At 36.8% G+C, this 12,056-nt stretch overlaps 2 protein-coding genes across 2 annotated transcripts; one reads left to right on the plus strand and one right to left on the minus strand.

Annotated features, from left to right (window-relative positions):
• Nucleotides 1–621: 621 nt before the first annotated feature.
• On the minus strand, nt 622–3,202 carry LOC116286458 (uncharacterized). The gene is made up of 7 exons (XM_031692977.2): nt 3,075–3,202; nt 2,767–2,922; nt 2,343–2,425; nt 1,976–2,047; nt 1,630–1,687; nt 1,289–1,411; nt 622–759 (listed from the first exon to the last, which is right to left on the minus strand). Exons 1-7 carry the CDS (start codon nt 3,075–3,077, stop codon nt 694–696), a joined length of 561 nt encoding a protein of 186 aa, XP_031548837.2. The 5' UTR covers nt 3,078–3,202; the 3' UTR covers nt 622–693.
• A 428-nt stretch (nt 3,203–3,630) lies between these two features.
• Nucleotides 3,631–11,242, plus strand: LOC116286457 (DDB1- and CUL4-associated factor 13). Its single transcript, XM_031692976.2, has 10 exons — nt 3,631–3,950; nt 4,874–4,981; nt 5,415–5,510; nt 7,831–7,986; nt 8,191–8,516; nt 8,703–8,801; nt 9,135–9,171; nt 9,852–9,940; nt 10,424–10,498; nt 11,056–11,242. The coding sequence occupies exons 1-10, from the start codon at nt 3,681–3,683 to the stop codon at nt 11,141–11,143; spliced, it is 1,344 nt and encodes a 447-aa protein (XP_031548836.2). The 5' UTR covers nt 3,631–3,680; the 3' UTR covers nt 11,144–11,242.
• The last annotated feature ends 814 nt before the right edge of the window (nt 11,243–12,056 follow it).

The raw sequence follows: 12,056 nt of genomic DNA on the forward strand, positions 1-12,056 counted from the left end.
ATTCAAAGATAATCAGTCAGTACCTTTTACATCTTGACTGGCGGCAGCAAAAAAACAATTTCACAATAAGCTGTAGAAATATCGGAGTTAGCAGAATGGAAAATTGCAGTCCCCTAAATATAAGTAATGACTATCATCATATTTTTTATTTTCTATAATGAAAAATATATACAGTATTTTATATTCGCACATGAAAGCACAACATATAACAATATTTATAATATATTTTTTATCTGAATAGCAATGTGATATCACTGAAAGTATTATCAAAAGATTAAAAAATGAATATATTTTTTAATATTGTTCGTTTCTTTAACAAATGAGTAGTTCCAGAAATTATACATACCCCAAACAGAGGAATTTTTAGACCCCCACCCCCCCCCCCCCCCCTGGAAAATTCCAATTTTCTCCCATAAATTCCAAATTACTCTTTGGGGGAGGGGGGGTATTGATGATTTCTGGAACCTAGGACTTCAAAAACAAAAATTCTCCTGTTAGCCTTTTTGTTAACCAATAAAAGGACATTGAAAGAAGAATGGGACAGGGTCCCGAAGAAATGCCTTTCATTATTTTAGGTTGACCTCTCTTTTCTGGTTTACAGTCCAAGGCGTTAATACATCTGAAGACAGGAAAACACCTTCACCATCTCTCTTGTCCTGACACTAAATACTGTTAATGACACAGCTGTTCAAGTCAGGAGAGAATTCTTGATGTCTCCAGGCCAGTTTCATCCTCTAAGAGAGCATTGATACGGCCACGCTGGAAAAAAAAATTTATTTAATTCATATTATATAAAGTCTTACATGTTAGCTGTCAGTAGTTGAAGTTGGTAAAATAAGTGTTCATGAAAGTTACAGTGAAATATCCCTGCGGGGGCGGGGGGGGTACTCCTATCATCAAAGGGCGGGGATGTTCGTCGGAAATTTCAAAAATGACCCTGGTACCTAAATCCTGTTCAATTGGGTGTGGGAACTAATGATTTTTATCACTAAAAGGAACCAATTGTCTATGATCTTAAGTGACAGAAGTCAGGTAATGAACCAAAATAAATATCCTGAATTACAACTGCCCTTCCAACTGTTGTCTGACTTGTTGCAACATATTGTTGTGCCCTGAAAGGCATTGGTGGGGAAACATCGAAACTTGTTTACGTCCACATGTTACCCTCTTGTCCAATCAGAGTTCAAGGAAAATGGACTTTGATAGTTGGTATATAACAACAACAGTTATATCTTTGTCTAGAAAGCATTGCTAGTATACACAAAATAATATCATTTTTTTTAAGTACCTCATTTTTTCCCAAAAGATCCCTGATGTGGATTTTTTCTGTGTAAGGTGGCACTAAACTCTGTAGACGGACAGCTTTTAATGCTGTTGGTTGGCAGGAGATGAGATGATTTACTTCTGATGCCTATATCAGGTATCCATACAACAACATGCATTAGTTGAAGTAGCTAAACACAAGATTTTTAACAATTGTGTGGATCTATGGAATACAGTGACATCGACCAAAAATCTATTTTGTCATGATGATTCTGTGTGTATTATTGAGAAGCTGCATTTGGGAACCATGCTGTCAACAATCCATTTTCATTGACCATTTTTCATTTTTATTCAATATGTACTCACCCTATTATTGTTGTATCTTAACCTCATCAATCGTAGTCTATTTCTTGCTTCTGCAGCTCTATGACATAACACAAGAATCTTTCAGATTTTATTAATTAATAATAATTTATTGATAGTTTATTAATAGCTTCTTGCTTAATCCTGTTCATTCCCTTAGGAACAATAGGCCCTTCATCCTTGTCCTCCACCTCACTCCGTTCTTTGGTGTTTCCTTAGCCTCGTTCCATGTGATTTTTGCATGTCTTCAGTTCTGAATGCATAGCTTCTTAGTTGATCATTATTTTTTCACTCCCTGCATATTTCTTATAAATCTACCTAAAACCCTTGAATCAATGGAGAGACGTACTTAAGTTGTCCAATGAGTTTGGTGTGTTTATCTTCTTCAACGACTTCCTCCATTGGTTTGGGTTGTTCTCTCCTAGAAAAAAGCAGTGAACATTACCTATATAACTACTAATGGTTTTGCTCTGCTCTTAAAATCTCTACAACAAATAAGAAATAACCCTTATCTAATGCTAACTAAAATCATATTTTTCTATATCCCCAAAAGGCCAATAATCCCTATACCAAAGTTATGAATATTCAGATTATGTATGATGTATGACCTTGATATAAAAATTAATATAAATTAGCAACCTTCATAAAAATTTATATTCTAGATACTGTGCATTGCATACTCTAATTGGTTGACAAGGTTTCATTGCTGTTCTTACATTTTATTTTCTTTCTTCAGTTCCTTTAATCTTTTCCTGGCTGCAGACATAGCTTCAACACAGTCTTTGGGAGCTGATTCATACTACAGAATATTAAAAATATCAAGTTTATTATCATCATTAGGTATTTTTATCATCATCATATCATCAATACGATATTTTCCATCATCCAGTCAGTACCCATCATCATAACTACCACCACCATTATGGACACAACATAAAATAAATTTAACTACTTTCATTTTCATCACCATCATTATGATCATAACTACCATCATCACCCCCAGTGGAATATCATCATCACCATATAATTATCACTGACTTAGTCTTTCACCTTTTAAGCAACAAACGATAATAGATTTGTTGGAATTACAAGTAAGAGCTCAAAGTAACATTCATATTAAACGACTGCGGTATCACTTACAGCTAAGTACTTGCTCCTTTCTAGTTGTGAGAGCTTTTGCAGCTCTTTTTTACTCAAATTTTTCCAGTTTTTTGCCTGGAACTTTTCTCGGCCGTCTACTCTTCCTCCTCCTTCAGCTTCTCTTATGTTTGGAAGCTTTACCTTTGAACCAGACTCCTTTAAAATAACATGAACAAAAGCAATAAAAATACAGTACAGGCTGGAAAACCACTGAATTTGTAGATCAACTAAAGTACAAGATATATATCTCTTCACTTAAACCTCAAAACATTAACTTAAAAATTAGACGATTTCGAAATGTTTCTTACCATTGTATAGAGGAATAAAATATCTGCCTTAAAATGCTATATTTTATGTCATTAGGAGTTCAAAATCACGGAAAAATCACGTCTTTTTAGACACATTCTTCTTGTTTTCCTTTAAGCCGACATGTTGGAAGGCATTCTATAGTTATTACCATAGTAACGGTGCGAAAACGAGTCTGACACAGGAAGCCCGTGCATAACATTTTGAAATTTATCAAAATAATAATATCTTATAAATCATTAAGAGTTTGTTTTTTTAATTTCGCATTTCACTACATTTTTATACATATTGAAGGTAGTTTTTGGATGACTGAACTTTTTTGTCGTCATTTTGGTTGCAGTCATTCAACCACAGGGATTCAACCACAGGGAGCCCAAGTTTGTTTTTTTGCTTAAAAGTATGAAATCTATTTTTTATTCAGATTTTTGGAAAAAATCAAGAATCTATAATTTTTTCGTGTCCTGTTGTTTGATAGAAACAAGTCTTAGTATTGAAAATAATAATAAATAATACAATATGATTAATTAGATGATATAACTTATTTGGGTTGCCTGTGGGATTATTTCCATTGCACGTTGTTCAAGTAGTAGAAGAAAAATTCTCTCAAAATGAAGGTAAAAGTATTGTCCAGAAATCCTGAAGATCACATTCGAGAGAGAAAATCCGACATCCACAAGCTACATAGGAACCTTGACCCTAGTTTACATCCATTTGAAGCGCCGAGAGAGTACACGAGAGCGTTAAATGCCACCAAATTAGAGCGAGTGTTTGCTAAACCTTTTGTAGGTGCTTTGGATGGACACACTGATGGGGTGAACTGTCTTGCAAGACATCCTAGGAGTCTGTCTGTGTTATTATCGGGTTCTTGTGATGGAGAGGTGAGTCTAATCTATTGAGTGTTTATTAAAATAGTGACTAACAGTTAAAGTAAAACGACAAAAAACAATAAGCCTCTACGTACATGCTTTCGTCCACCATTTTGAACTTATACATCATATGCAAACACGGTAAAATATATATAAATGTAGATGTACTTTGACTTTTCGTAACTCCGCTCAATTTTCTTGGTTTTTCAAAATTTGAGTTTGTTTGGTGTGTTGTTCTCTCCCTTGCCACATGGGTTTTTCTCCTGGTTCTCCAGTCTTCCTCCGTCCATCAAAAATCAACATGTGAGTTAAGTGTTGTATGTTGTAAGAAGAACAGTTTTCAAATGACTGTAAAAAGCTCATACCACAAATACGGTCATGACACGACAAGGAATACGCTAGACCAATCACATTGCAAGATAATTTACTCTATATCCAATCAAATGCCCAAAACACGGCAATAATTAAACACGGCATGGACATGGTCATGCCAAGGTCATGACAATGCAAGACCAATCATATTGGAGAAGAAAAAATCAGCTAATTAAGATTTTAGAAAATAGCAATGTCACGGCAAGCTTTTCAGAGTTTGCGAAAACTGCTCTTATATACAATGTAGTGGTAGTGCAGGTGAAGCAAACCTCACGGAAGAGCCCCAAACAGGGAGTGATGGTTATAAAATATAAGCACACTTCTCAGGTGATTTTTGTGTTTTCTCATTGCTTTATTACTAAATATTTGTTCTGTCATATAATGGAGAAAGGGGGGAAATCTGTCGGATATTCTTTGGATACTTCTTTGCAAAGGTTGCTGCACACAGGTGTCATTAGCAACCATGCTCTTTTCACTAGTAAAGCACAGTTCTCGACCAATCAGAGCCAGTTTAATATCTAAGCTGCAATATATAATAAATGTAATATTGTTATCTGTTTCAGATCAAGTTGTGGCACCTACCCAAGAGAGAATGCATACAAACTTTAACAGCTCACACTGGTTTTGTCAGAGGACTCTGTGTTGCACCTAAAGGAGATTCGTTTTTTTCGGTAAGAAAACGAGTTTAAAGTAGATCATGTGTGTGCCTGGAAAGTGGAGCTTATGCAATTGATCCACACCTATCCTCCTCGTGCCTCATGGCACATAGGGACTTCATTGTAAAATGTAAAGCAAAATACATCATAATATTTACTACTGACACTATTACAGACAAAATCCTCTTTTACTCAGACGAAGGACTAACGTCCAAAGCGTCAGTTTTTTCATCTTTTCACGGTGTAAAATTTACCCTTTTATCATTACTATTACAGGACAAAATTTTGACTAATGATTTTGAACAGACTTTAAGCTTTCCTTGGAGTAAGAAGAATGACAGATAGTTTAAAAATCTTTTCGGCCGGACAAATAAATAAATGAGAAAGATGCTCAAACATCCAGAATAATTGGTCAATTTACTGTTATTTTTATATATTATAATCCTAGGTTGGAGATGAGAAAGTAGTGAAGCAATGGAGTATGGACAAATGTCTGGAGACTACAAACACTAACTTAGAACCAATAAATACAATAATAGGAAAGGTAAATATAATGAAATAGGGTTTAGCAGTGGCATTTCGACAGAGTGGCTCTTCATCCACTGAATCCCAATTGGAATTTAGAAGTTGATTTTTGCGGAGGGAGGAAAACCAAAGAACTCGGGGGAAAAATCCATAGGAGCTCAGGAGAGAATCAACGAACAACTCTACTCACTTACATGTACTACACAGGAGAGAACCAAACAACTCTACTCACATACAACACGGGAGAGAACCAAACAACCCTACTCACATACTACACAGGAGAAAACCAAACAACTCTACTCACATACTACACAGGAAAGAACCAAACAACTCTACTTACATATGACACCAAGACTGGCAATACTCAAACCTGGGTCACATTGGTGAAAGGCAAGCTGCTCACACCGAAAGCCATCCTAGCTTCATTGTGCAGTGACTAATTGTATGATACCAAACTATGATAATAAGTTTGATCAAGAGAGCTAAATAAGAGAGGGGAACTTATAATAATGCTTCATGCCATGTAAATTCCCGGTTGGGCTATTTTTAGTAACCAGATGCAGTTTGAATTCGCCTTACCCTACTCCCGTGCGTCATCAAATTGCGCACTCGCTCTTTAATTCGATCACTAAAAACAAATGGAAATAAGGCATGCACGCAAGTTGATGACGCAAGGGAGTAGGGTAAGGCGAAATTTAAACTGCATCCGGTTACTAAAAATAGCCCAACTGGTAATTTACATGGCGTGAGCATTATTGAAAAGTTTCCCTCTCTTATTTATGCTCTCTTGGTTAGATACTAAAAATACACATTGTATTTCAATTTAAAGTAAGGGAGAAGAATGGGTGGCATAGTGTCAAGGGCACCCTCCTCTCACCGATATGAAAAAGTCTCAATTCCCAAACTCTGTGACATAGGAGAGTCGAGTTGCTTCTCTCCTGTGCTTCAAGGCGGTTTCTCCAATTTTTTTTTTTTTTTTTGTATCTTCTCTTTAGCATCTTCTTTCTTCAAATTGGCCAGACAAACAAACTTGTAATCTTTCATGAAGTATTAATGGTGCTTCTCGCATTCTTGACATACATCAAGTGCTCACAGTCAAAACAATACCAAGATGCAGTCAAATGACTCTCAGAAACAGAACAAACCTTTTCTCTTTCTACCAACGCCAGACACTCCATTATCCTAGAATGAAGTAGACTCTTGATTCTTGAAGGGTCTTAGATCTTCCACGCTGTTTGGTTCTATAGAAAAGCTTATGATTTGCATAGAGGACACTTGAAGACGTTGACTTCATAGATAAACTTGGCATGTCTTTTGATGCAAGGATTATAAAATGTGTTTAAACATGGCAATATCTTGGGTTCAGTAAGTGTATCATTAAGTGGTACACTTATTGGACCCAAGATATTGCTGATACACAAAAAACCATCAGACTTCCTAAGATTTTAAGATTATCTACTGAATGATTCCGTGTTGGCAGAAGTGAAGATCAAGTTGTCTGCGTGTTTTTCCATTTAAACCAAGCGTTATTCCTAGATATAGAGTATGATTTCTTTTTCTATCAGTTGCACATTAGAAGACTCACAAATACACACAATTTTTTTTAAATATCTTAAACCCAAGAGAATGCATGAGTAGCTTATTACAAATAAACTTAAACAGGACTGACAATTTACTACCATTATTGGCAGGGCTTGAAATAGGAATTCTTTTCAAGCCTGCCATAGTAAAGGAGCATAGGTAAAAGGAGCGGTCATTTCAGTAAATTTTGCATGTCATTTTATTATTCATTTGGCGGTGTTCGTTATTTTTGCCTGCCGAACCTGAAATTTAGGCCTGTCATTTGGCCATTGGCAGGCCACTATTTCAAGCCCTGTATTGGTGAAGTGGGATCAACAAAGTTTGATGTCTTGTTTGCCGACAAACATTTCAAGGACTATCACTCAAAGAACTGCAATAAAAGAAACAATATCTTGATGGAGATTTTGTACTGAATTAAAGATTCTAGAGGATTAGAGGATTAAAATCATTAATACAGTCCAAAAACCCCCTTGAGATTTTTATATATTTTTTATTGCAGTTCTTTGATTGACTGTTGTCTAAATGGTTGTCGGTGAACAAGACATCAAATTTAGTGGATTGCGCACTTCAATGATAATCAACCTTTTCTGAGATAGCGAACATGGTGCATTGTGGTCTAGCCTCAGCATAAACATCTTTTGTCCATCATGCCATATATGGTATTGTTTGTACCCAACCTAGACCACAATGCATCCTGTTCATCAAACTCAGCAAAGAGATATGATATCAAGCCCTATTTCATGTTTTATTTCATTCAGACAATGTACACTGGTATTGACCACAACTGGAAGAACGACACGTTCGCTACATGTGGACAACAACTGGATATATGGGATGAAAGTAGAGCAGATCCTATTCGTACATTCACATGGGGTGTTGATACCGTTCATAGTGTGAAATACAACCCTATTGAGGTGAGTCTTGCCCTCTCATTTGGAAATCATAAAAAACTTTTTACATTAACAGAGCATAATCTCTCAATTTGATTGGCTAACAACTAGGATTGCCAATGAGAGGACAAACACATAGAACGACAAATTGCTTACCCACATAGCCAGCACATGCTTGAAACTGTTTTTCATTTAAACTTGTCCCCATAACTTCTCTTGAATTTTTAGACAAATATCCTAGCCAGTACAGCATCAGATAGAAGTGTTGTCCTGTATGACACCAGAGGCTCCTCACCTCTACGTAAACTCGTTATGGCAATGCGCTCAAACACTGTAGCCTGGAACCCCATTGAGGCCTACATCTTTACAGCAGCTAATGAGGATTCTAATCTATATACCTATGATATGCGCCGACTGGACCAGGCTGTTAATGTTCATATGGACCATGTATCGGCAGTACTTGATGTGGATTATGCTCCTACTGGACAGGAGTTTGTATCTGGAAGCTTCGATAAGAGTATTAGGATCTTTGAACGTCATGGAGGTCACAGCAGGTGAGTGGTTGAATGAGCTTTTTTCCTTCCTTCCTTCCTTCCTTCCTTCCTTCCTTTCCTTCCCACCTTTCTTATCCTTATCTTTCTCTTCCTTTCCTCCTTTTTTTCTTCTTTTGCCACACACCTCCCTTTCTTTTTCTCATTTAATAAAAAATATTCAATGAAACCTTTTTGTTACTTCTTCAGAGAGGTTTACCATACTCGTCGTATGCAAAGAGTGTTCTGTGTTCGGTTCAGTGCAGACTCAACGTATGTTCTCTCAGGAAGTGATGAAACTAACATCAGGTAATATAAATATATTCTTTGTAGAAATGATAATCAAGGGAGTGCTACGTGATTTGATCTCAGTTTTATTGAACTTTGAAACAACCTCTGGGCAGACCTATGTCAGGGCACTGCTGAAGTTCATTACAACTACGCCACCCTTGATTTCCTTGATCACTCTTAGGGTGGAGATTCCCGTCAGAGATTTGACCTATGACCTGCACAGCAGTGAGTAGTGAAAGTAGAGAGGGCTTTAGTCATGAGGTTTGGAAGACTAATCAAACCCTCCCTGCATGACTGGCATTTTTTTTAAAATGACTTTCTTTTTCACATTTCATTGTGTTTTTGATACAGAATATGGAAAGCAAATGCATCTCAGAAACTTGGAGCCGTAAGTAGCTAACAATAAGCACCTTTCCTCATAATGTGAACATTGTTCTTTATTATACTTCACCATAGTTAGTTACAACGAGGGTTATTCAGTGTACCTCTATTATAAATAAACAATAAAAAAATGATATTTATTTTAATTTGTGATACGGGGAGTCGTTGCCGAGTCTCCCTAGCCAAAGGCTAATGTTCCTTTTCTGTTTTTGTTTTCTGTTTCTGTTTTTGTTTTTGTTTCTGTTTATTTTTATGTTTATGATTTTGTTGATGTTTTTGTTTATTTTTTTGTTTATTTTTGTTTTTGTTTTTGTTTATTCTTTTGTTTATGCTTTTATGTTTTTGTTTGTTTTTGTTTATGTTTAAATTGTTTATTTTTTGTTTATGCTTTTATGTTTTTGTTTTTGTTTTTGTTTTTGTGTGTATTCGACACACTCAGAAAGACACAACTCAATTCACACGATGTAGTCACGCTTTATGCGACGACCTCTATTTAGAGACCAGTTGCCAAAATTCAAAGGAAGGCTTTTGCAGTAATGCATACCTTTATTAGGCAGGCAACCTCTCTATAACTGCCAGATGACGATTCCCCGAGGTGGCTGGTTACACATCTCGGGTGCTAATTCATCCATTCTGAATCAAAGCCAGAGCTTTAATTTAAAGTTTCGTTTGTTTTAACCCATGCAGCTTGCCCCGAGAGAAAAGGAAGCTTTTGCATATTCAGCACGTCTGAAAGAGCGTTTTAAACACCATCCGAGAATACGAAGAATTCAAAGGTAAACATGCTGTAGGTGATGTGCATTCCCTTCCGGTGTAATGGGAAAAATAGACTTACAGGGGTGCTTACCATTTACCGGGAAAACCGGACAAACCGGAAATTCATGTTTGGAGTTAAAAAAACAAATGGTATGTGTCAGCCCAATTGCAAAAGTTCCAGAAAACTCGGTCTTCCGATTGAGGTAATCCACTTTTCCCGCTCTTTTCGATTCTTCTGGTAGACGCGCGTACCATTTGTCGGAAGTCAAAGTTTCATGCTCTTTTCGTACCATTAGCAAACAAATTCTAACTGGATGGATTGGATTTAATTTCATGGATTTATATGAGTGAACGCAAACGTCATATTGAGTAGAATTGATCCATCTATCCCTTCATCCCTCCCTCCCTCCCTCCCTTTATCTATTCGTCTTTTCTTCCATCCACCCACACACCCATCCATCCATTCATCCATCCATTTAACCATGTTTCTCTCTTCGTTGCAGACACCGTCATGTTCCTAAGGCAATTTACAAAGCTGCTCTTGAGAAGAGAATCATGTCTGAATCACAAAAACGAAAGTAAGTGCTTGGAGTAATTTACACATAACTGGGAAATATATGGCACGACATGCCGTAACGAAACGTATGGTACTGACTTACAGCACGTACACGGTACGACATGCCGTAACATTGAAATACCTTCCCATAAGAATGGTTATCTTATGAGAGGGAAACGTACGGTACTGACTTACAGCACGTACACGGTACGACATGCTGTAACATAGAAATGGCTTTCTATAGAGAGAATGGTTCTCGTATGAGTGGGGAACATACAGTACTGACTTACAACACGTACACGGTACGTTATGCCGTAACATTGAAATGGCTTTCTATAGAGAGAATAGTTCTCGTATGAGTGGGGAACATACGGTACTGACTTACAGCACGTACACGGTACGACATGCCGTAACATTGAAATGGCTTCCCATAAGAATGGTTCTCGTATGAGTGGGAAACATACGGTACTGACTTACAGCACGTACACGGTACAACATGCCGTAACATTGAAATGGCTTACTAAGTTTAGTTTTGTGTGTTTATTGTTGTTGTTTTTAACTTTATCTTTGTTTGTTTAGGGATGAAAATCGTCGTCTTCACAGTAAACCAGGAACAGTTCCTCGCGTTGCTGAAAGAAAGAAACAAGTTGTCGCTGTTGTTAAGTAAAATTCATCATAAATCAAAACTAATTTTATCTAGTCCTACTTTTTGAATGTATACAGTCATTACTTTTTCCAATAGCAAATCATAAATTTTTTGTAAAACTATTTAGAAGTGTTTTTGAGGTGGCGGGGGGGGGGGGGGGGGGGGGGGGTGTTGGATGGTAAACTGTTCATGCGCACACCGTGGGCTCAAACTGAACGATCAATGGTAGGCCGCATTATGTAAACAAGGAAACAGCTTTTGTCAATATAACTAAAGTTTAGACCCTCTAAAAGTTCAAATTTTACTGATCCACTCCTGAAGCCCCCGCGTTATGAGTTATAATGTAAGTGCCTCACTGTTTGTCAGTCGTTCGCTTGTTTATTTGTTCCCTCGTTTTGTTTATTTGTCAGTTGTTCCGTTTCCTTGTTTGCTTGTTCGCTCGTTTGCTTGTTCGCTCGTTTGTTTGTTCGCGTGTTTGTTTCTTCGCTTGTTTGTTTGTTTTTTCGTTCTTTTGTATCTTTTTTTTCAATGTTTGTTTGTATGTTTGTTTGTTTTCACTCCGTTTGTTTGTCCCCTTATTTATTTGTTTGCACGTTATTCGTTTCCTTGTTCCCTTGTGTTTTTATCCTTTGGTCATTCGTTTGCTTGTTCGCTCGTTTGTTCGTTCGTTGTTTGTTTGTTTTTTGTTTTTTGAGGTCACTCAGATTATTTTATCGCTTTCTAACCAGATTGATAGGCCAAACGCACCAACTTTGTATCTATTTACCAGTTTTTCAGGTTTTTCCGGTCATACAGGTTTTCATCCGGTTTTTTGTGTGCTCGTAATTAAGGAATGTAATTCTTATGACATTGTTGTCGTTATTTTGACCTATCAGTTTGACTTCTGTCAAAATTGAACTATTTTCATTTCTAGCTATCTTTATATCGAAAATTC

Source organism: Actinia tenebrosa, unplaced genomic scaffold (genome assembly GCF_029948245.1).
Source record: "Actinia tenebrosa isolate PJP-AT-01 unplaced genomic scaffold, QUT_ActTen_1.0 PGA_scaffold13__45_contigs__length_12533684, whole genome shotgun sequence".
NCBI classification, from domain to species: domain Eukaryota; kingdom Metazoa; phylum Cnidaria; class Anthozoa; order Actiniaria; family Actiniidae; genus Actinia; species Actinia tenebrosa.